This window comes from Scyliorhinus torazame, chromosome 8, assembly GCF_047496885.1.
Source record: "Scyliorhinus torazame isolate Kashiwa2021f chromosome 8, sScyTor2.1, whole genome shotgun sequence".
Taxonomy (NCBI): Eukaryota; Metazoa; Chordata; class Chondrichthyes; order Carcharhiniformes; family Scyliorhinidae; genus Scyliorhinus; species Scyliorhinus torazame.
The window spans coordinates 14,387,914-14,412,941 of NC_092714.1; the positions used below are offsets into that span (position 1 = coordinate 14,387,914).

Genomic DNA, 25,028 nt, shown 5'->3' on the forward strand with positions numbered 1-25,028 from the left:
AGTAGATGGTTGGGCATCGGACATTACCTTGAGGTGTTGCTACAGTCTGTCCTGGAGTGGAGATGATTGACTTCCAGCAATCATAACTCACTCCCTTTGTGCTAGGTATGAATCCAACCAAAGAAGTATTTTACCCCTGGCCCCCATTGACTCCAGTTTTCCTGGGGCTCCTTGATGCCACTCTCTATGAAATGTGGCCTTGATGTCAAGGGCAACCACTCTCCCCTCACCTTTGGAGTTCAGCGTTTCTGTCCATTTTTGGACCAAGGCCAATGAGGTGAATAGCTAAGTGGTCCTGGCAGAACCTGTACGCTACAAGAGCAGGTTAGGGGGTGGGAATTTATGCTGCATGTAACTCATATACCTTCTCTCCAGCCTGCCCACATTCTTCGAGGCAGAAGTCGGGAGTGTGAAGGAATACTTTCCACTTGCCTGGATGAGTATAGTCCTAGCAAACTCAAGAATCTCAACCTCGCCCAGGCTAAAGCAACCCGTTTGATTGGCACCCCATGCACCACCTGAAACGTTCTCATTCCCTCCACCAGGGACAGCACTGTGTACTATATGCAAGGTGCACTGCAGCAGCTCATCAAGCCTCCTTCGATATGTCCTTCCAAACCTGCGACCTCTAACAACTGGAAGGACAAGGGCAGCGGACGCATGGGGACTCTACCATTTGCAGGTTTCCCTCCAAGCCACTCACCATCCTGAATTTTAAATATATCGCCGTTCCTTCACAGTCTCCGGGTCAAAATCCTGGAGCTCACTCCCTAACAGCACAGTGGGTGTCCCGACAGTACAGCATTTCAAAAAGGTGGCTCTTTTTATTCCCTTCTGTCCGGAGGACACAGAATTAGAATTCCACATTACCAAATCCATTCTTCTTCGAAAATAAATATGTACAAATTATTCCACAATGGTGTCACAGCAAAGAAAATGGGATTTGATAGGATAGACGCAGAGAAACTCGTTTTTCCACTGGGACAACCCTGATCCAGGGGCACATAATCTTCAAAGTAAAGCTCTGTCATTGAGAAGGGAAATCAGGAAGTACAGAAAGGAGAGTGGAAATTTGAAACTTGCTTCCTCAAAAGTCTGTTGGCCCTGGGTCGATTGAAATTGTCATTGCTGAGGTAGATTTAAATCGGGCAAGAGTAGCAAAGAATTTGGAGAAGAGGCAGGTGAGGTGATTGAGGTGCGGGCCCGCCATTGCCTGACAGATAGACCTCGCCCTGTTCCACGCTCAAACTCCAGACACGCTGTTTCTTGAGGAACCTGGCTGACGATGGGTTTCCGCTGCCAATCTGTGGACACACGACATGTGCTATAGGGCCACACTTGGGACTAGCTTCAGGGGCTAGCCTGGGAACTCTCTGTGTGGCCACCATTTACCACATCTATCAATTGAATCACTCTGGAGAGCTAAAGGTTAGGGTTGCAGAAGCCTGCAGGGGTTGACCAATGCACACACCCATTCCAACAGGAGTGTTTGGAATGTGAAACTGCAGAATGTGCAGTTTGATATTGCATTCCAAAACCCGATTCACCTGATAGCATGTAACCCTTACTGGGAAATATTCAGTCGCCACATGTTTCGTTTGTGATCGTTTTGAGTCACACATCGAGTGAAGTTGCGTGAAAGGCAGCGAGCCGATCTTTAACATGTTTTAAAAGGTGAACCCCTCAAATTCAACTCCTAACGGCAAACCTTTTCAGGAACAATCCAGCTGACCTCTTGTTTCAGTGGTAAAGCTTGAGGTTTGAGATTGCGAATTGATAAATACTGTGCCATCATCACTTCTATATGATTCCCCTTTTCTAAGTGTGATTTTTAAAACTGTTGGTGCAGCATTATATATCATCCGACAGAGCTGAAAGGAGCAGAAGTGATCAAGATTTCTAGAATGGTTGGCGAGAAGGGGCTGTTGAATTAATTGACATAGTTAATTGCCCTGAATGATGGAGGTAAGGAATGGAAACAGAATGAATTGTCTTTCCATCCTCCCTTTCCACCTCCACCTCCGAATAGCTGGAAGCAATATCAGAGATGTTGCTCTTGTCCACAATGTCAGTGCAAAGCCCCATCGGCAGCAAGCTCAAAGCGAGCAACTGGCCTGCCCTTCTGTCCCGCCGCATCGGAAGGGCAGAACGAGAGAATGGTTGAGAAAAGGCTTAAAACGGTGGGACAATCCATTAAAATAGTAGAATTTGCAAAATGAAGAGACCCTGGTAATTCTGGTATTAAAGTTTGAAAGGTAGAATTGGGGCGACATGGTAGCACAGTGGTTAACACCGCTGCCTGGCAGCGCCAGGAACCCGGGTTCAGTTCCGGCCTTGGGCGACTGCGGAGTTTCCGCCGGGTTCGCAGTCCAAAGATGTGCAGGCTAGGTGGGGTTATGGAGATAGGGCAGGGGAGTAGGCTTAGGTGGGGGTGCTCTTTCATACTCGATGGCCTCGTTCTGCACTGTGGGGATTCCATGATTTTTGGATGCTATATTTTACTTGTTCCCTCCTCCCCTCTGGGGCGTTGATCCTTTGCTGGGGCAAGACTGCACCACACCAAGGTGTCACCCAGTGCCTTTGCCCATGTAGCCACCCATCATGGCTGACTCGCAACAGTGATAATTGGCAGGCAATTTGCTGACAATACGCATCTCAGCTGAAGTTAGTAATATCCGCAACCAACTTGTGCATTGATCATGGGATTCCCAAGTGGCATTTCCCTCTCTCTCCTGCCCCTTCCATCTATCACCCTTTATGACAGGTCAACTGAACCATCCCAACCAAGTTCACAGGTATCAAACCCAAGGACCTCTTTTTCTGTCTGAGTGGATAGACTATTTAACTGCTCAACACACACTCAACAGGGGTTGGGATGTAGCTGTGTGCCGTTAGGTAATGGATTTGCTTTTACCGTGTGCCTTTGGCAGACCCTTGCAGATGATTTTTCCTTTAACTGTTACAAAATGTTCCCCACAGTCAGGGTTACCTGGTACCTCAGAGCAGGGACAGTGTTCTCTGAATACATTTCCAGCAGGTTCTTTGTCTCTCCAGGCATTCACAGCGGAGTACTCGCGTTTGGTTAGGCTGGCCCAGGAAGACACCACGCTGGAGAATGATAACCGGTTAAAACATGTGGTGGTCTACTTCCTGCACAACGAGGCGCCAAAGAAGATCATCGAACGGACGCTCTTGGAGCAGTTTGCAGATCGGAATCTCAATTTTGATGAAAGGTAAAAAATGATTTATATGTTGCAGGTATAAGAGTAAAATCAGTGCTTCTCAGGATGTTGCAAAGTGGTTTGCAGCCAATTAATTACTCCTTACTTTAGCCACTGTACCATTGTAGGAAATGAGCTTCCAGTGTGCAAGATTCCTCATGCAGCAAGATGACAATCACCAGATAATCACCTTTTGTTTTCTGAGATAGTGAGGAATGAGTATTGGCCAGGACAGTGAGGAGAGTTCCCCGACATTTTTATTTGCACTATTGGAATAGGATCTTTCACACCCACCCAAGAGGACAGATAGGCTCTCCGTTTAGCATCTGATCAGAAAGATGTCACCTCCGATGGTGCAACATCCACTCAGTACAGGCACTGGAAGTGTCACCGTTGATTATGTGCACCGGTGTCTAAACCTGGACCTTATAGACCCATGACCTAGAGTGCATAAAATATCCACAAGAACGGTTCCAGAGATGAGGAAATTCAGATATGAAGATATATTGGCGAATTATGATTGTTTTCTTTGAGAGAAGAAGATTGAGAGGAAATATTATAGAGGTATTAAACGTCATGAGGGGTCAGAGCAGAGTAGAGGGAGAATCGGTCCCCACTCGTGAAAGGATCGAGAATGAGAGGGCACGGTTTGAAGGTAATTAGCAAAAGAAGCAAAAGCAATATGAGGAGAAGCACGGTGCACAGCGAGTGGATAGGGTCTGGAATGCGCTGCCTGAGAGGCAGCTTCAGTTGAAGGATTCATAAGAGAATTGGACTAATCAAATGTGAAGGTTCCAGGGCGCCGCTGAGGTAATGGTACAAGGTGAGTTGCTCATTTGGAGAGTCGATGCAGACATGATAGGCCAAATGGCCTCCTTCTGTGATTATAACCCAACAAGGGTCCGTGACATCAGGAAATGAAAGGATATGAATCATTTTCTTCTAATGCTCATTCATGGGATGTGAGCATTGCTGGCTGGGCTAGTATTTCTTGTCTATCCATAATTGGGAAGGTGGTGATGAGCTGCCTTCTTGAACCACTGCAGTCCCTGTGGTGTAGGTACACACACTGTGCTGTTAGGGAGGTAGGTCCAGAATATAATAAAGAACAAAGAACAGCACTGGAACAGGCCCTTCAGCCCTCCAAGTTTTTGCCGATCATGATGCCTGTCTAAGCTAAAACCTTCTACACTTCCGGAATCCAAATCCCTCTATTCCCATCCTATTCATGTATTTATCAAGATGCCCCTTAAACGTCGCTATCATATCTGTTTCCACCACCTCCTCCGGCAGCGCGTTCCAGGCACTCACCATCCTCTGTGTAAAAAAACTTGCTTCGCACATCTGTAAACTTTGCCTTTCCTTAACCTATGTCCCCTAGTAATTGACTTTTCCACCCTGGGAAAAAGCGTCTGACTCTTGCCCTCTGTCCATGCCACTGATCATTTTGTAAACCTCTATCAGGTTGTCCCTCAACCTCCGTCATTCCAGTCAAAACAATCCGAGTTTATCCATCCTCTCCTCATAGCTAATGCCCCCTAAACCAGGCAACATCCCGGTAAACCTCGTCTGTACCCTCTGCAAAACATCCATACCCTCTGATAGTGCGGTGACCAGAATTGTACGTAATAAACACCCCAATGCCACAAAATTGACACTTAATCGGACCTCTTCAATTTCCATTGACCGTCCACTCTTGAAACTTTAAAAAAACAAGTTGACAATTATTTATGAGTGGTTGTTAAACGAAGAACTCATTAATTATGTTGATCTCCCCTAGGTTACCTCTTGAAATCTGCAGTGGGTCAGTTGGTCAGTCTGTAAAAGCACAGGCTGCTGTGGAATCTGAGTCAGACAGACGGATTCCCAGGTCCCATCCTGGTCTGTGTTGTGTTAGCTTGGGGCATTCAGACCAGCAAATGCCAGAACTTTTCAAAAAGACATGGCTTAACCGGTGGTGAGCAGGGCCCTGCTTGTCAAATTCTTCGTGCAGACTTGAAATGTAAATGTAGATGCAATTAACATTGTCAGTGGAGTGAGTTAGGAACCGTAGAGCGCTATGTGCTGTATTTAACCAAATCAATCTGTAATGTGCTCTACATACTGCCTCGCTTGAATTGTGCTCTGATGTATCTTTCGACGTTTACTGAAGAAAGTATGTTTTTGGAAAGAGTCGCAAGAAGAGAAAATAAGATCAGGCAGCGTTTCTGTTCTTTATGATAAGCCAGTGACCCTGTGCTGCAGAGTGTTAAGTGTGGAAATGTCAGTCAAAGGCAGGTTGGATGTAGCCATGACCCCGCTGAAAATGTCCAGGCTCATTCAGGCAGAATGACCACTTGACCTGGCATTCTGAAGGTCACCCGGCACCTCTGAAAAAGTAAACTAGGGGCATTTAGGTAAGGAAGGAAGGAGCGCGAAAAATTCACTGCTTTATTCAATATCAGTCGTTAGACTTACAAACAGCAATAAGCATAGTAAATGAAATCGACATCAGATTGGCTTTGATGGTAGCAATTTCATCTCCGTGAAGAGTCGGTGGGCTCAACGTTGGCCCACCAAGGCTGATCAACGCCCCTGGTAATTGGAGCATCAGTACCAGAAATTTCACACCTATTCCCCAGCCAACGGCAGTCGGGGAATCTCCTGCCCGAGTAGTAAAACATGTTTTAAAAATCCAAAGGGCTACTAAAACATAGGATAATGAAAGACTTAACTTTGTCTGACTTCTTTCGTTGGAAATCTCCTATTTCCTCACAGCCAGCGAAGTACTTTTGAAGTACTGTTAGAATATAGAAAATGTGGCACCCAACTGCACGCAGCAAGCTCAAGGAAATACCAACATTGTAGCTAGATCGGGGAGGTGGCGGCATAGTGTTATTAGTGCTGGACGAGTAATCCAGAGGACCAGGGAAATGCTCTGTGGACACAGGTTTGAATCAGTGGAATTTGAATTCAATGAAAAACATCTGGAATTAAAAGACTAATGATGATCATGAAAACATTGTCTCTTGTCGTAAAAACCCACCTGGTCCATTATATACATACATAGAAAATAGAAACAGGAGGAGGCCATTCGGCCCTTCAAGCCTGCTCCGCCATTCATTATGATCATGGTTGATCATCAAGTTCAATACCCTGATCCTGCCTTCCCACCTCCCCCCTGCCCCATATCGCTTATCCCTATAGCCCCAAGAGCTATATATAATTCCTCTTGAAATTACACAATGTTTTCGCCTCAACTACTTTCTGTGGTAGCGAATTCCACAGATTCCCCAGTCTCTGGGTGAAGAAATTTCTCCTCGCCTCAGTCCTAAAAGGTTTACCCCCTTATCCTCAAACTATGACCCCTAGTTCTGGACTCCCCCACCATCGGGAACATTCTTTCTGAATCTACCCTGTCTAATCCTGTTAGAATTTTATAAGTTTCTATGAGACCCCCTCTCACTCATCTAAACTCCAATGAATATAATCCTAACCTACTTAGTCTCTCCTCATATGACAGTCCCGCTATCCCAGGGATTAGCCTAGTAAACCTTCGCTGCGCTCCCTCCATAGCAAGAACATCCTTCCTCAGATAAGGACACAAAACTGCACACAATACTCCAGGCGTGGCCTCACCAATGCCCCATACAATTGCAGTAAAACATCTCTATTCCTATACTCAAATCCTCTTGCTATGAAGGCCAACATACCATTTGCCGTCTTTACTGCCTGCTGTACCTGCGAGCTTACTTTCAGTGACTGATGCACAAGGACACCCAGGTCTCACTGTGCATCCACCTCAAATTACACGCATTTAAATAATAATCTGCCTTCCTATTTTGCTACTAAAATAGATAACCTCACGTTTATCGACATTATACTGCATCTGCCTTGCATATGGCCACTCACTCAGCCTGTCCAAATCAAAGACTAATCAAGTAACAGCCTGACAGTCATACTTGGGAAATCATACTTGACTGACAATTTCCAAGATATCACCATCACCATTCACTGGGTAATTCCTGTCCCACTGGCAGGACAGGACTGGCCAGCAAAAGTATCCAGTCAGGAGGGAGTTGCCCTGCGACTCCTCAACATCGACTCTGGACCCCATGCAGCCTCAAGGCATCAGGTCAAACATGGACAATTAACTCTCCTGCTGATTACCGTGTGTCCCCCCACCCCCACCTCCAAGGGTTCTCAGTATTTCTAGAAGATTGGCAAGAAGGAAAAGGAGGTGGTGTAGCTTTGTGAGTAAAGGATGAGATCAGTGCAGTAGTGGGAAATGATATAGGCCCTCAAGCCCAAAATGTAGTCTGGACAGGAATAAATAGCACGGGAAAAAGTCCCTGACGGGAGTAAGCTATAGGCGGGCACAATCTCAGGGTAAGGAGTCAATCATTTAGGACTGGGATGAGGAGAAATGTCTTCTCTCAAAGGGTTGCGTTTCTTTGGAATTGTGTATCCCAGAGGGTTGTGGATGGTTCGTTGCTGAATATATTTAAGGCTGAGATAGCCAGATTGTTGGTCTGCTGTGGAATGGAAGGAGTGGGTCAGAAAGTGGTGGTGAGGTCAAAGATCAGCTGTGGTCACATTGAATGGTGGAGCAGGCTCAAAGGACTGTGTGGTCTACTGCTACTTCTTATTTACTCTTTTAAAACAGCTAATTCCACTCCACATGTCTTTCAGGTGCCGCAGTGTTATGAAAATTGCTCGGGCCAAACTTGAACTGATCAAACCTAAAGAAGTCAACATGGAGGAGTACGAGGTAAGTGGAATTAACTGTGTCGGAAGGTGCCCAAAGGGTTTCAGGTATGTGCCTCTTTAATGGAGATCTGAAGTGGCTTTTATAAATGTTTATAAATTAAGGCATTGACTCTTGCCTGGGAACCACTTGTTGCCACCTTTTGGGCACTAGACATTCTTCACGTGTGAGCACAGTTAGTTACATGTAATATACAGCACAGGAACATCCATTCAACACAATTAGCACGGCGCCAGTCTATCTCATCCCAGCCTTTCAGTGTATCATTCTATTCCCTCTTCCCTCATGCATTTGTCCACTTTCCTTTTGAACCATCTAAGCTACTTTTCCCCTTTATTCTTTCATGGGATGTTGGCATTGCTAGCAAGGATTGTGTTGCCCATCCCTAATTGCCCTTGAATTGATTGGCAGGCTAGGCCATTTCAGAGGACAGTTACGAGTTAACTGCTGGAGTCACGTGTCGATGAGACCAGGTCAGGACAGCAAATTTCCTTCCCTAAAGGGCGTTAGTGAACCAGATGACTTTTTACAACAACGCTGATAATTGTCATGGTCACCATTACAGAGACAGGCTCCATGTTTCAGATTTTCTTTTTCATTAATTGAATTTAAATTCCACCAACTGCTGTGATCGGATTTGAATCCCTGTCATCAGAGTATTAGCCTGGGCCCCAAGGTTACTGGTCCAGTGACAATGCCACTATCTCCCTCCCCGATGTTGCCTTAACCATCTCTTCACCCATTGCCTTAGTTGCCTCTGGTGGGAGCAATTTACTCATTCTAACTGCTCTCTGAGTAAAGAAAATTCTCCTTGTTTGCGTATTAGATTTATCAGTCACCGTCTTCAACAATCTTAAATTGTCTCAAGTGAAAACAATTCATCCGCATCTACCCTGTCCAACCTTTCATAATTTCAAGGATCCCGATCAGGATATGAATCATTCATATAAGTTAAAATAAGTAATCTATGTATCTGGTTTTAATTTTGGAAGAGATTTTAATCTTAAATTTTAATTAATTCTTTTTAAAATGCAAGGCCAAAAATCTGTATTTGTGTGAATGTATATTTGATTATTCTTCGAAAGAGAGGCATGTTGCTGAAGTTTTTCATCTTGTACTCAACAGGCCAAATGCAAGAATACCAAATTTCAAATGATCACATCAATTTATTCTCAGGGGAAAAAGATGCTGTATCAGAGCAATCAGTGTCATTTTCTCCTGTCGAATAAATTGTTGTGATGGTTTGAAATTTGGTACAATACTGGTGCAAAGCATGAAACAACATGGACATGATCTAAGTGACAAGGCTTAGCTGAGTGCCTTTTATTTCATCCTGAAGTAAATATGCATTAAATGTTGACTCTTGGCTTTATAGAGTGGAAGTGCAAGAGAGCTATGATAAACCCTATAAATCAGTTGTTGGGTCTCAGCTAGAGTATTGCGTGCAATTCTGAGGAAGGATTTTTGCTTACTTCTTTCATGGGATGTGGACATCGGTGGCACAGTGGTTAGCACTGCTGCCTCACAGTGCCAGGGACCCAGATTCAATTCTGGCCTTGGGTGTCTGTGTGAAGTTTGCACTTGATAAAGAAAATTACTGCGGATACTGGAATCTGAAACCAAAGAGAAAATGCCGGAAAATCTCAGCAGGACTGGCAGCATCTGTAGGGAGAGAAAAGAGCTAATGTTTCGAGTCCAAATGATCCTTTGAGCTTTGACAAAGGGCCACCTGGACCCGAAACGCTGCCAGACCTGCTGAGATTTTCCAGCATTTTCTCTTTGGTTGGAGTTTGCACTTTCTCCCCGTGTATGTGTGAGTTTCCTCTGGGTGTTCCTTCCTCCAACAGTCCAAAGCTGTGCAGGTTAGGTGGGGTTGCGGGGATAGGGCCTAGGAATGATGCAGAGTCGATGGGCCGAATGGCCTCCTGCACTGTAGGGATTCTACTTCATGGCAAGGCCGGCCTTTGTTGACCTTGAACCGAGTGAACATTTCAGAGGGCAGTTAAGCTGCTGTCCGGATTCACGCGTAGGACAGATAAGTACGGCAGATTTAGTTCCCTAAGGGCCGTTAATGATGATAATTGTCATGGTCGCCATTACTGAGTTTTATATTCCAGATATATTAATTGCATTTAAATTCCACCAGCTGCCGTGGTGGGATTTGAACTCATGCCTGCAGAGCGTTAGCCTGGGCCTCTGGATTACGACACCAGCGACATTACCACTTTTCCGCCACCTCCCCATCTTGGAGCAGTGCAGAATAATACTAGGCATGGAACTTCAATGATGTGGAGACAGCTGGAATTGTTCTCTTTGGAGAAAAAAACATTTGGGGAGAGGGTGTATTTTTAAAAAATCATTTAAGAAGCAGAGGGGAGATGTGATTTTTTTTTAACGCAGCGGGTTATGATGATCTGGAATGCGCTGCCTGAAAGAGCACCGGAAACCGGTTCAACTGTAACTTCCAAAGGAGAATTGAATAAATGCTTTTGAAAATGAAACGTTTGCAGGGTTATGGGGAAGGAACAATGGCGTGCAACTAACTGGATAGCTGTTTCAAAGAGCCAGCACAGAACCGATCAATCGAATGGCCTCATATTTGTGTATAATTCAGTGGTAATGTTTGCCTAATGTATGTTGCATGAAGCGATACCTTTCCCGCAACAATGGTATTGCCGGAGGTTATAGTAAGATGGAAGGCACCGCTCTTGGTGTAAGTCCAGGAAAGGTCCTCGTGATTGAAAGCAATCCTGCGTTCCCTTCAAGTTGCCTGGTTGCACAGCAACCCAAGCGTGCACCTGCAAGCTGAGCATAGGTTCACCCTTTTTAATTATTGCGGGTGCTTGTTCAGGCAGTAAAATATAAAGGGGCCATGCACTTAAGTCACCCACGCATTTCAGACAGAATAATAGAGAGAAGGTTTTCAGAGACTGAAACTCTATGAGTATTCAGATGCTCTTCTCCCCCATCGCAAGCCCCACTTCAATATCTTTTATGTGTACAGTTTGTTACATGTGCAGGAAGCATTTGGTTTTATTTCAGTGTCCAACATCGCCAGTAAGCTTCCATCCGAGTCAGGGCCCTTCGGGAAATAATGAGAGAAAATGACCCTCTGCCACTTTCTGCTTGATTCATTGTGTAAATAAATTGTAAGCAACACTTTCAGTGGATCATGGTTGGTTACGACGACCGCACTGGATAAATCCAATCAGCATGGTCAGGTTTGCCGTAAGTGTTGTGCGACAGCAAGAAGTTGATTGTTTATTAAAGGAAGGTGGTGACATTTCAGTAAATCTTTCCCAGCAGATTCATTTGTCATGTTTCCCACCTGTTGCTTCAGGTTCTAATAGACCAGATGGCACTGTGTGTCAGTCCTGGCTCAGTAAATTGTATTTGGAGAGTCATCTGTTGTGAATGTGAGTCCCTACATCCAGAGCCTTGAGCATATAATCTAGGCCCACACTCTCAGAACAGCCATAGAATCATAGAGTTTTCCAACACAGAACAAGGACCTTCACCCATTGTGTGCAGCAACATCAAGCGCTGATCTATTCTAATCCTATTTTCCAGCACTTGGTTTGTTGTCTTGTATGCTGCCGCATTTCAATTGCTCATCTAAACGCCTCTTAAATGTTGTGAGAGTTGCTGCCTCCACCATTCTTTCAGGCAGCAAGTTCCATATCCCACCACCCTCTGGGTGAAAAGGTTTTTCCTCCAATTCCCTCTAAATCTCCTGCTCCTTACCTTAAAGCCATGCCTCCTGGTTATTGACCCCTTTACTAAACGGAAATGTTTCTTCCTATCTACCTTATCTCCACCCCTCATAGTTTTGTACATCTCGATGAGGTTTCCCCCCCCCAGCCATCTCTGCTATAAAGAAAACAACCCCAGACTCTTTTCATAGCTGAAATGTCCAGTCCAGGCAGCATCCTGGTGAACCTCCTCTGCACCCTTTCGAGTGCAGTCACATCCTTCCTATAGCGTGGCTACCAGAACCGCACAAAGCTGTGGCCTAACAAACATTTTATACAGCTGCAGCTTAACCTCCCTGCTGGTACATTCTATGCCTCAGCTAATAAAGGCAAGTTTCACATATGTCGTCTTAACCACCTTATCTATCTGTCCTCTTGCTTTCGCAGATCTTTGGACATGCACCCCACGGTCCCTCTGTACTTCTTAGCATCGTACCATTCATTGTGTATTCCCTTGTGTTGTTAGTCCTCCTAAAATGCATCACCTCACACTTTTTAGGGTTAAATTCCATTTGCCACTGTTCTGACCAGTATATCATCCTGTAATCTAAGGCTTTCCTCCTCGCTATTTACCACAGCATCAATTTTAATGTAATCTACAAACGTACTGATCGTACTTCCCACATTCACATCCAGATCATTAATGTACACTGTAGACCATTGTGCTGATGAGATCTTCTTCGGTGGATGTAAAAAAAAAATTATATCACTATTCACTGGAAGGGAAGGGGAGTTCTCCCTGGCATCTTGGCCAATATTTATTTCTCAATCAGCGTTGCTAAAAAGGTTTTACTGATCATTTATCTCATTGCTATTCGTTGGACCTTGCTGTGTGCCAATTGGCTGCTGAATTTGTTAAGTTTGTTTGTTATTTACAGTGCTATTAGGCCCATCGTGTCTCCACCGGCTCCCGAAAGAGCATCCTAGCTCGTCCCATTCCCCATCCCTATCCTCCCAGCCCTCTAAATTCATCCCTTTTAAATATATATCCAGCTCTCTTTTGAGAGCTATGCAATCCTCCTCCACCACTCTCCCAGGCAGCGCATTCTAAATCCCAACAACTCTCGCAGTAAAGAAGTTTCTCCTCATCTCTCTCCCAGCTCTCTTGCTGACCATCTTGAAATTGTGAACCCCCCGAGTCACTGACATGCCTAACCAGTGGAAACAGAACATCCTTCTTTGCCCTGTCAAAATCGTTCAGAATTTTGAACACCTCAATAAGGTTGCCTCTTAATCTTCCCTGCTCAAAGGAGACCAAGCCCAATTTCTCCAATATTTCCTTGTATCTAAAATTCCTCATTCCTGGTATCATTCTAGTAAATCTCCTCTGCATTCTCTCCAGGACTTTAACATCCTTCCTTAAATAAGGTGCCCAGAACTGAGCACAATACTCCAAATGTGGTCTGACCAATGATTTGTAGAGGTGTAGCACCACTTCCTTGCTTTTATACTCTGTGCCTCTTTTTATAAACCAAAGATGCTATAAACCTTAACAACTGTTTCAACTTGCTTGGCCACCTTCAGAAAATTATGCACTTGAACCCCTAGGTCCCTCTGCTCCTGTACTCCCCTCAAAGTTGTACCATTAAGCCTATATTGACTCCCCATGTTTCTTCTACCAAAATGCATTACCTCACATTTCGCTGCATTGAAGATAATGTGTCAGGCGTCCGCCCATTTGGCCAACTTGTCAATGTCCCTCCGATGTCATCCTCACAATTCACTATTCTCCCTAGCTTAGTATCATCTGCAAATTTAGAGATTTTGCCCTCAACACCCATTTCTAAATCATTTATATAAATCAGAAAAGCAAGGGTCCCTTCACTGAGCCCTGGGGAACACCACTTTCAACTTGTATCAGTCTGAGAAATGCCCATCTATACCTACTCTCTGTTTCCTATCTCTTAGCCAACCTCTAATCCTTGCTGCTAAGGGCCCATCATTCCCAAACATTTTTAATTTGCTAACCAACCTGCCATTTGGTACTATATCAAATGTTTCTGAAAGTCCAAATATACAACATCCATGGCACTACCTTCATCTATTGCATTGTCGCCTCGTTAAAGAACTCAATTAAATTTGGTTCTTGACAGAGTCACGTTGACTATCTGCTATTAACTTATTTTTCTCTCAGTGCATATTTATCTCATCCCGTATTATGGTCTCCATCAGTTTTCCCCCTATTGATGTCAAGCTGGCAGGTCTGTAGTTTCCTGGGTTATCCTTTGCCCCTTAAGCAATGGCGTCACAATTGCAATCGGGACTTGTGGGAGGAAACCGGAGCACCCGGAGAACTAATCCTGTGTTCAGAGGGGCCTGGACACTTTCTGTCAATGGCTCCGCAATATGCTCCCTTGTCTCTCTCATCAATCTAGGATGCATCCCATCCGGTTCTGGCGACTTCTCTACCTGGAGTGCTGCCAGTCTTTTTAGCACCTTTTCTTTATCTATCATTGTACTGCTCAGTTTGTTCAACACCCATATTTTCAATTGGGCCATTGCCACCATCTCCTAATTTGCTAAAGACAGAAGCAAAGGACTCAATGAATACCACTGCCATTACCTCTGCTTACCAGAGCAGTTTACCCTGCCTGTCCCTTATGGGCTCCACTCTATCCTTCACTAATCCTTTACCATTAATATGCTTGAAGAACGTTTTGCTATTTGTTTTAGTGCAGCCTGCCATCCTTTCTTCATGCTTCCTCTTAGCCTTCCTTATTCCAGCCTTAGCCTCTCTTCTGCATTTGAGATACTCTTCCTGATTTCTGTTGCTATTAATATTCCGGCATGCATCATATGCCTCCTTATTCTTCTTTATTTTATCATCAATCCTTAGTCATCCAAGGTACTTTAGCTTTGGACACCCTGTATTTATTTCTCATGGGTACATACCTAGCATCATATGGGCAGCACGGTGGCATAGTGGTTATCGCATCACAGTTCCAGAGTCCCAGGTTCGATTCCCGGCCTGGGTCACTGTCTGTGTGGAGTCAGCACGTTCTCGCCGTGACTGCTGGGGTTTCCTCCGGGTGCTCCGGTTTCCTCCCACAAGTCCCGAAAGACGTGCTATTAGGTAATTTGTATATTTTGAATTCTCTCTGTTTAGCTGAAAGGGCCGGAATGTGGCGACTAGGGGCTTTTCACAGTAACTTTATTGCAGTCTTAATGTAAGCCTACTTGTGACAAAAAAGATTATTTAAAAGTTTAAAAGCTTTCACCCTATTCATTTCTCCTTTGAAAGTCTCCCATTTTTCATCCACTGTTTTATCCATCAAAATGTGTTTCCAATCAACCTGTTCCAGTTCAATTTTTAGGCCCTTAATTTTCCCCTTTCCAGTCTGGAATCTTAATCCATGACTGATTTTTATTCCTTTCCCCTTTCCAGTCTGGAATCTTAATTTGTGACTGATTTTTATCCCTTTCCAATTTAATATTGAATTGTATTGTATTATGATCGCTACTTCCCAATGGCTCCCCCACTCTGACGTTCTCCACCTGCCCTACCTCATTTCCTAGCACCAGATCCAGCACAGCTTGCTCCCAGATAGGACTGGAAATGTACTCTTCCAGAAAGTTCTCCTGCATGCACTGCACGTATTTCTCCCCTTCTGTCCCCCACGCTCTACCTGTTTCCCAGTCTACCTTAGGGTAATTGAAATCCCCAACTATCATAACCCTACTTGTCCTGCAGGTTTCCATAATCTGCCTACAAATGCTCTCTTGCTCTTCCTCCTCACTATTTAGAGGTCTATAGTAAATAGCAAACAAGGTCACCGCTCCCTTCCTGTTTCTCACCTCCAACCATGTAGATTCTAATTCAGGAACTGCATTGTGTTTAAGAGCTATGATACTATCTTTGACAAGTTATATCTTCTCCCTTTTACCCACCCTGTTCCTACTAAAAGCCTTATAATGTTATTAGTAACTATACTACGAAGTAGACTTGTACAGTTTTACTCAGAATCAAATAACACAGAAAGAGGCCATTCAGCCTGTCCAAACAATCCCACTCCCCTATTCTATCCCATTGATTTTGATGGTCATATTATCATGGGACTAGGGCAGATGGTAAGCAGTTAGGGTTTTGAAATAAATGTGTTAATAAGGAGAAGGAGATGTTCGAAGAACAAGAGCAAATCCAATTAAGGCCTGACATAGAGAATCTTGTTCCTGTTTCTTATGTTCTTAACAGGATACAGTAAGAAGTCTTACAACACCAGGTTAAAGCCTGACAGGTTTGTTTTGAATCACTAGCTTTCGGAGCGCAGCTCCTTCATCAGGTGAAGGAGCTGCGCTCCGAAAGCTGGTGATTCGAAATAAACCTGTTGGACTTTAACCTGCTGTTGTAAGACTTCTTACTGTGCTCACCCCAGTCTAACGCCAGCATCGCCACATCATGCCTTAACAGGAGAGGAAGGAATTTTCCCCTGGCTGGAAGGCATCTAGAACCAGGGGACACAGTCCCAGAATAAGGGATAGATAGGCCTTTAGGACTGAGATGAGGAGGAATTTCTTCATTATGTTCGAATTAGACAGGAAATGTTTTGAAATGCAAGGACTTGGAGAAATGTCAGTGAAGGAAAAGGGAGTCATTGCCTGGCAATGGGCTGCCAGAGATATCGGTGGAAGTGACTTTAGTTAACGGTGTCCAGGATGAGTTTGCATTTATATAATGCTTTTCACCCCTTTGGAGTGCCCCACAGTGTTTCACAGCTAATCGCTAGGTTCATGGGCGACACTGAATTTGGTGCGTGAGTGAACAATACCGACTAGTGTACGATAATCCAGTGGAATCCAGACAGTCTAGGTCGCTGGGTGGAGATATATCAGATGGAGTTCAACGCAGGGAAGTGCAAAGTCATGAGATTAGAAGAATTAAAAACTACTCAGCACATATTAAATGGTAAAATGCTTGAAGCAATGCAGCAGGGTGGGGCTCTCATGGGCAGGTCATTGGAACCATTGCTACACCCGCCACAGATGATCAATAAAGCAAATGTTGCAATATGTGGCCAGCGTTTGTGATTTATAAGCCAAAGGAGGTGATTTTGAAATTGCATCTGGCTGTGGTTAAACTACATCTGGATAATTTGTTTAGGTTTAGTCTCCTATGTTTCCAATTAACTACACTCACACTGCTGAGTTTTAATGCTAAACATCAACGCAAAACATACTATCTGATTTTAAAGACAAGTTTGCAATTCAGGCTGACTTTTTGAACCTTTATCAATATCTCAGTCGATAGCCTCTTCACCCCAAGACCTGGCTTTGAGTCCAACCCTGAATGATGAGAAAAACGTTTTTCAGAATCATAAAATGCTACAGCATAAAAGAGGCCATTCAGTCCATTAATTCTGCTTTGACTCTGAGCAATCCAGTGGTTCCGCTCCCCTCCTCTTTCCCCCATCTTGGCAGTGCTTTTCTTCAAATGTTCATCAATTCTCTTTTGAAACCAATCATTGTGTAATCCTCGGGTCACCTTCTCCTTCTTTTGTCAATCACCTTAAATCTGTGCCGTCTGGTTTCTGATCCTTCAGCCATTCAAATATATTTGATAGATAGGAGATTCTGTGGGAACGAGAGAGACTCGCGGTTGGTGTGTTGCCTACCAGGTGCCAGGGTGCGTGATGTCTCGGATCGTGTTTTCGGGATCCTTAAGGGGGAGGGGGAGCAGCCCAAGTCATGGTCCACATAGGTACCAACGACATAGGTAGGAAAAGGGATAGGGATGTGAGGCAGGAATTCAGGGAGCTAGGGTGAAAACTTAGATCTAGGACAAACAGAGTTATTATCTCTGGGTTGTTAACCGTGCCACGTGATAGCGAGACGAGGAATAGCACGGTAGCCTTGTGGATAGCACAATTGCTTCACAGCTCCAGGGTCCCAGGTTCGATTCTGGCTTGGGTCACTGTCTGTGCGGAGTCTGCACATCCTCCTCGTGTGTGCGTGGGTTTCCTCCGGGTGCTCCGGTTTCCTCCCACAGTCCAAAGATGTGCGGGTTAGGTGGATTGACCATGATAAATTGCCCTTTGTGTCCAAAATTGCCCTGGCGGTGTTGACCTTGGGTAGGGTGCTCTTTCCAAGAGCCGGTGCAGACTCGATGGGCTGAATGGCCTCCTTCTGCACTGTAAATTATATGATAATCTATGAATAGGAAAGAGAGGAGTTGAACGCGTGGCTACAGGGATGGTGCAGGAGGGAGGGTTTCAGATTTCTGGATAATTGGGGCTCATTCTGGGGTCGGTGGGACCTCTACAAACGGGATGGTCTACCCCTGGACCAGAGGGGTACCAATATCCTGGGGGGGGAAATTTGCTAATGCTCTTCGGGAGGGTTTAAACTAGTTCAGCAAGGGCTTGGGAACCTGAATTGTAGCTCCAGTATACAGGAGGTTGAGAGTAGTGAGGTCATGAGTAAGGTTTTAAAGTTGCAGTAGTATACCGGCAGGCAGGAAGGTGGTTTAAAGTGTGTCTTTTTCAATGCCAGGAGCATCCGGAAAAAGGTGGGTGAACTTGCGGCATGGGTTGGTACCTGGGACTTCGATGTTGTGGCCATTTCGGAGACATGGATAGAGCAGGGACAGGAATGGTTATTGCAGGTGCCGGGGTTTAGATATTTCAGTAAGCTCAGGGAAGGTGGTAAAAGAGGGGGAGGGGTGGCATTGTTAGTCAAGGACAGTATTACGGTGGCAGAAAGGACGTTTGATGAGGACTCGTCGACTGAGGTAGTATGGGCTGAGGTTAGAAACAGGAAAGGAGAGGTCACCCTGTTAGGGGTTTTCTATAGGCCTCCGAAAAGTTCCAGAGATGTAGAGGAAAGGATTGCAAAGATGATTCAGGATAGGAGCGAAAGCAACAGGGTAGTTGTTAAGGGGGACTTTAACTTTCCAAATATTGACTGCAAACGCTATAGTTCGAGTACTTTAGATGGGTCCGTTTTTGTCCAATGTGTGCAGGAGGGTTTCCTGACACAGTATGTAGATAGGCCAACGAGAGGTGAGGCCATATTGGATTTGGTACTGGGTAATGAACCAGGACAGGTGTTAGATTTGGAGGTAGGTGAGCACTTTGGTGATAGTGACCACAATTCGATTACGTTTACTTTAGTGATGGAAAGGGATAGGTATATACCGCAGGGCAAGAGTTATATCTGGGGGAAAGGCAATTATGATGCGATGAGGCAAGACTTAGGATGCATCGGATGAAGAGGAAAACTGCTGGGGATGGGCCCAATGGAAATGTGGAGCTTGTTCAAGGAACAGCTACTGCGTGTCCTTGATAAGTATGTACCTGTCAGGCAGGGAGGAAGTGGTCAAGCAAGGGAACCGTGGTTTACTAAGGCAGTCAAAACACTTGTCAAGAGGAAGAAGGAGGCCTATGTAAAGATGAGACATGAAGGTTCAGATAGGGCCCTCGAGAGTTACAAGTTAGCTAGGAAGGACCTAAAGAGAGAGCAAAGAAGAGCCAGGAGGGGACATGAGAAGTCTTTGGCAGGTAGGATCAAGGATAACTCTAAAGCGTTCCATAGATATGTCAGGAATAAAAGAATGACTCGGGTAAGAGTAGGGCCAGTCAAGGACAGTAGTGGGAAGTTGTGCTTGGAGTTCGAGGAGATAGGAGAGGTGCTAAATGAATATTTTTCGTCAGTATTCACACAGGAAAAAGACAATGTTGTCGAGGAGAATACTGAAATTCAGGCTACTAGACTAGAAGGGCTTGAGGTTCAGAAGGAGGAGGTGTTAACAATTCTGGAAAGTGTGAAAATAGATAAGTCCCCTGGGCCGGATGGGATTTATCCTAGGATTCTCTGGGAAGCTAGGGAGGAGATTGCTGAGCCTTTGGCTTTGATCTTTAAGTCATCTTTGTCTACAGGAATAGTGCCAGAAGACTGGAGGATAGCAAATGTTGTCCCCTTGTTCAAGAAGGGAAGTAGAGACAACCCTGGTAACTATAGACCAGTGAGCCTTACTTCTGTTGTGGGCAAAATCTTGGAAAGGTTTATAAGAGATAGGGTGTATAATCATCTGGAAAGGAATAATTTGATTAGACATAGTCAACACGGTTTTGTGAAGGGTAGGTCGTGCCTCACAAACCTTATTGAGTTCTTTGAGAAGGTGACCAAACAGGTGGATGAGGGTAAAGCAGTTGATGTGGTGTATATGGATTTCAGTAAAGCGTTTGATAAGGTTCCCCACGGTAGGCTACTGCAGAAAATACGGAAGCATGGGATTCAGGGAGATTTAGCAGTTTGGATCAGAAATTGGCTAGCTGGAAGAAGACAAAGGGTGGTGGTTGATGGGAAGTGTTCAGACTGGAGTCCAGTTACTAGTGGTGTACCACAAGGATCTGTTTTGGGGCCACTGCTGTTTGTCATTTTTATAAATGACCTGGAGGAGGGCGTAGAATGATGGGTGAGTAAATTTGCAGATGACACTAAAGTTGGTGGAGTTGTGGACAGTGCGGAAGGATGTTACAAGTTACAGAGGGACATAGATAAGCTGCAGCGCTGGGCTGAGAGGTGGCAAATGGAGTTTAATGCAGAAAAGTGTGAGGTGATTCATTTTGGAAGGAATAACAGGAAAACAGAGTACTGGGCTAATGGTAAGATTCTTGGCAGTGTGGATGAGCAGAGAGATCTCGATGTCCATGTACATAGATCCCTGAAAGTTGCCACTCGGGTTGAGAGGGTTGTTAAGAAGGCGTACGGTGTGTTAGCTTTTATTGGTAGAGGGATTGAGTTTCGGAGCCATGAGGTCATGTTGCAGCTGCACAAAACTCTGGTGCGGCCGCAATTGGAGTATTGCGTGCAATTCTGGTCGGCGCATTATAGGAAGGATGTGGAAGCATTGGAAAGGGTACAGAGGAGATTTACCAGGATGTTGCCTGGTATGGAGGGAAGATCTTATGAGGATAGGCTGAGGGACTTGAGGCTGTTTTCGTTAGAGAGAAGGAGGTTAAGAGGTGACTTAATTGAGGCATACAAGATGATCAGAGGATTGGATAGGGTGGACAGTGAGAGCCTTTTTTCTCGGATGGTGATGTCTAGCACGAGGGGACATAGCTTTAAATTGAGGGGAGATAGATATAGGACAGATGTCAGAGGTAGGTTCTTTACTCAGAGAGTAGTAAGGGCGTGGAATGCCCTACCTGCAACAGTAGTGGACTCGCCAACACTAAGGGCATTCAAATGGTCATTGGATAGACATATGGATGATAAGGGAATAGTGTAGATGGACTTTAGAGTGGTTTCACAGGCCGGCGCAACAGCGAGGGCCGAAGGGCCTGTACTGCACTGTAATGTTCTATGTTCTATTTGTGTACTCTATCTAAACCCTTCATGGTTTTAAACGGCTCTAACCAATCTCCTCTTAGCCTCCTCTGCTGTCAGGTGAACAACCCCGAGCTTCCCCAATCTTTCCACGTAACTGCAATCCCACATCCCTGGAATCTATTCTGTGACCCCCTCCTGAAAGTGTCCAGATATCAGGCTGAGCTAGTATTTTATCTACTTGTGACGTTACAACCTGGAATTTGGGGCGATCTCAACAAGCAGCATAAAACCCATCCCTCTAGTGAGAATCTTCCTTAGTGGTTGCAAAATGCAATCAGAGCTGTAATCTACGTCTATCAGAATCGGGATGATTTCTGCCACTTTCAAAAAAGAGAGAGTTTATGTTTGCACAGCAACTTCAGGTTGTCCCAAAGCGCTTCAGAGTCACTGATATACTTCTGGACTGTGGGGAAATGTCACAGCCAGTTACTGCACAGCAAGATCCCACAAAAAAAGAGCAGCTGGCCAGATGATCCATTTTGCTCATGTATCTGAAAACGGGCTGGCGCTCTACTTTCCAGCATCATCACTTGGATGATCTGGGAATTTATGATTGCAAGTGACTTTTGTTTTGTTAGCTTTGGCTTCAGGAAGTCATTTCAATTCAAGTTGTTCGTCCCGTTCATGTTGAATTTACAAACTAGTCATTCTGCTCACAGAAGTTGGTGGGACTGGGCTGGGAAGTTTCTACATTTGTTTTTGACGTAGCAGAAAGATGTTTCAGTGTGTATAGCAGTGCCAAAGAGACGATAACAATGCAGGCTGTCTGTCCCCAGTCTGTACTGAGTTAGCTGATCGCAGCCAGGGCTGCTTGCTGGGTGCTCTAACTGGCCTCTGGTCTACGCAGTGGCAGATAATCCCACGTTTCTGTTCCAGAGCGCAAACTAGTGTCCGTGCAGAGAAGCGGAAGTGCTTTGACGATCGGTGACAGGGCTCAGGTGGGATGCTCCATATGTCCAACAGTCAGCCGCAATTGACTGTCTGAAAAACGGTCAGTCAGTGAATTATTCCTCTGATAGCCCAGCAAGAAAAACATACAATTAACTTTACCTGTGTGCCTCTCTTAAACTGTTTTAAAATAACAGGTCAGATTGGAGTGATGAGGCTAAAAATTATTCCTTCCATTCCGACCCCTCCCCACCCAGAATTGAGGGTCCCGTTCACTTTCCCCTGATTCAACAACACTCTGCTTCTATTTAATATAGTAAAGCATCACAAGAAAACTCTGAAGAGTGCAACCAGATAAAATCTGACACAGACCGAAGGAAGAGATAGTAGGACAAGTGACTAAATGCTTGGTCACTGAGGTAAGTTTTAAGCAGCATCTTAAAGAAGCAGAGGGAACTGGCAAGTCAAAAAGACTTTTGAGAAGTAATTAAAGAGTAAGTGAAGGGTTCAGACAACTGAAGGTACTGCCGCCAATGGTGGGACAAAGGAAATGGAGGATTCACAAAAGGATTTCTGCTGGAAAGTGTCAGCATGTAAGTGTTGAATGAGAACACCATCCATCTCATAGCCAGTCACCACTCAGTGCCTGGGCTCCAGACAAATGATTACTTGGAGAAGGTGCCAGATGGCAATACAGTGCTCGATCTCAACTGGGACGTGGTGCTATGAGGGGGGCTGGATATTGGGTGGGAGAGGAAGCTATAGGGAAACATACTTGCACGTTAAGTAACCACTTCCCCTGCTGTGATTTGCATTTGTTACAGAAATGGCACCGTGAATACCGAATGTTTCGAGAAATGACCGCTTGTGTTATGATTGGCTTGGAACTGTTCCAGAAGAAAAGGTAAGACAATGATGATGTTGAATACAGCCAGTGCACTCGTTAATTTTATTGTGAAGCTTTCCACTTTTTATTCTGTTCTGCATCACCCGCCGGATTAAAAATACAAGCTAACTTTCAATTGATCACTAGGAATTTTTACCGTCTGTATTTTCAAAAGCACGAAATGGCGTCATCCTCATTGCTGTGCGTTAAATTCTGCTCGTCCCTCAAGGCGGCAGACGTGCCACTGGCTTCTCTTACTCCACAAGCCTGTTTGACTCAGAGCTCTAGTGATTTCTTCCTTCTACTTGTATCCAGACAAGGGAATTATCCGATCTGCTTCACAGCAGCGGCTGACAGCCATTGCAAAACTCTGCGGCCCAATAAATAGGAAACGTTTCTGCAGGTTCCCCGGTGCCCCAGTTGGCAAAGGGACTGATTGAAACAGAAATAAAAGAGGGCTTGCATTTACGTAACTCCTTTCAGAGCCTCAGGACATCACCGAGCGATTTGTAACCAGTAACGTGTAGGGTAGTCAGTGTTATAATGGAGGAAATGTGGCAGCCATTTTGAGCTCGGCAAGATCTGACAAATAACAACATGATAATAGCCAGATAATCTATTTTGGTCATGGTTGGTTGAGGGAGAAATGTTGACCACCCCTGCCCTTCTTAGACGTGGCTCAGTTGGTAGCACTTTCACCTTTCAGTCAGAAAAGTTGCGGATTAATAATAATAATCTTTATTATTAGTGTCACATTAACACTATAATGAAGTTACTGTGAAAAGCCCCTAGTCGCCACATTCCGGCGCCTGTTCGGGTACACGGAGGGAGAATTCAAAACGTCCAATTCACCTAACCTGCACGTCTTCCGGGACTTGTGGAAAGAAACCTGGAGGAAACCCACGGAGACACGGGAGAACATTACAACAATGACCATAAGAAAAAATTACTTAATTGGCTGTAAAGAGCTTTGGGAAGTACTGCAGTCGTGAAATGGGTTGTATGAATAACAACCCAATAACATGCTGGGAGCTCTCTGAGAGGGGAAGGCCCTAGAGTGTGGTTAGAACATGCAGACTCCTCGCAGACAGTGACCCAAGCCGGGAATCGAACCCGCATCCCCGGCGCTGTGAAGCAACAGTGCTAACCACTGTGCTACCATGTCGCCCACATCCCACTTTAGGACTTGAGCACAGAAATCAAGGCTGACATTCCAGTGCAATACTGAGGGATTGCTGCACCGTCAGAGATAATGGGCTGGATTCTCCGCTGTCGGGATTCTCCGTTGCACCGGCACTCCCGGGGATTCCCCGATGGCCTGGGGGTGCCCACAATGGGAAACCCCATTGGCTGGCTGGCAGGACAGAGAATCCCGCTGCTGGCGGGCGTTCGCGCGGGCTGGAGAATCCCGCTGCTGGCGGGCGTGCGCGCGGGATGGAGAATCCCGTTGCTGGCAGGCGTGCGCGCGGGATGGAGAATCCCGCCCAATATCTTTCGGATGAGTTGTTGAACCAATGCCACATCTCCCCTCTCAGGTGAATCCCATGACATTATGTCAAAGACGAGCAAGAGAGTTATCCCCGGTATCCTGGCCAGTATTTATTTCTAATCTGACTGAACAAAAAATGATTATCAGATCGATATGACGTCGCTGTTTGTGGGAACTTGCTGTGCACCAATTGGTTGCTTCATTTCCTACATTAAACAATGACCATAAGAAAAAATTACTTAATTGGCTGTAAAGAGCTTTGGGAAGTACTGCAGTCGTGAAATGGGTTGTATGAATACAAATCTTTCCTGAGTCTTTCCAATAACATGCTGGGAGCTCTCTGAGAGGGGAAGGCCCTAGAGTGTGGTTTGAATCTAAAGCCCCTGATGACGTGCACCCTTTCCTGGTCTGTGAGAACTGGTATCAATCATGGGCAATAGTCTCAGTATCTCTTAGCTAGATAGTGGGGATATATGTTACATAGACTAGGCTTGTATTCCCTCAATGAAAGATCGGAATGATCGAATTGAGGTAATTAGGTCATAAAAAGATTTATTGCAGTTGATACTGTTTCTTGTAGTGACTCCTACCAGTTAATGTGCTGTCCTGGTATGTCGTGCTCTTCTGTCTTGTGCCACCTTCACATATTAACGTGGCTCATCTCCAACCGCCCTGTCATCTAACGAGACCATAAGACGTAGGGGCAGATGTAGGC

At 45.1% G+C, this 25,028-nt stretch overlaps 1 protein-coding gene across 5 annotated transcripts in view; it reads left to right on the forward strand.

Moving 5' to 3' along the window:
- The window catches only part of usp25 (ubiquitin specific peptidase 25), a 204,646-nt gene that overhangs the window by 148,779 nt on the left and 30,839 nt on the right, over positions 1–25,028 (forward strand). For all 5 annotated transcript variants that reach the window (XM_072513112.1, XM_072513114.1, XM_072513115.1 and 2 more), the window contains 3 exons: positions 3,055–3,233; positions 7,893–7,971; positions 22,763–22,842. In XM_072513112.1, the coding sequence (XP_072369213.1) occupies positions 3,055–3,233; positions 7,893–7,971; positions 22,763–22,842 (338 nt within the window). The remainder of the gene's footprint in view (positions 1–3,054; positions 3,234–7,892; positions 7,972–22,762; positions 22,843–25,028) is intronic.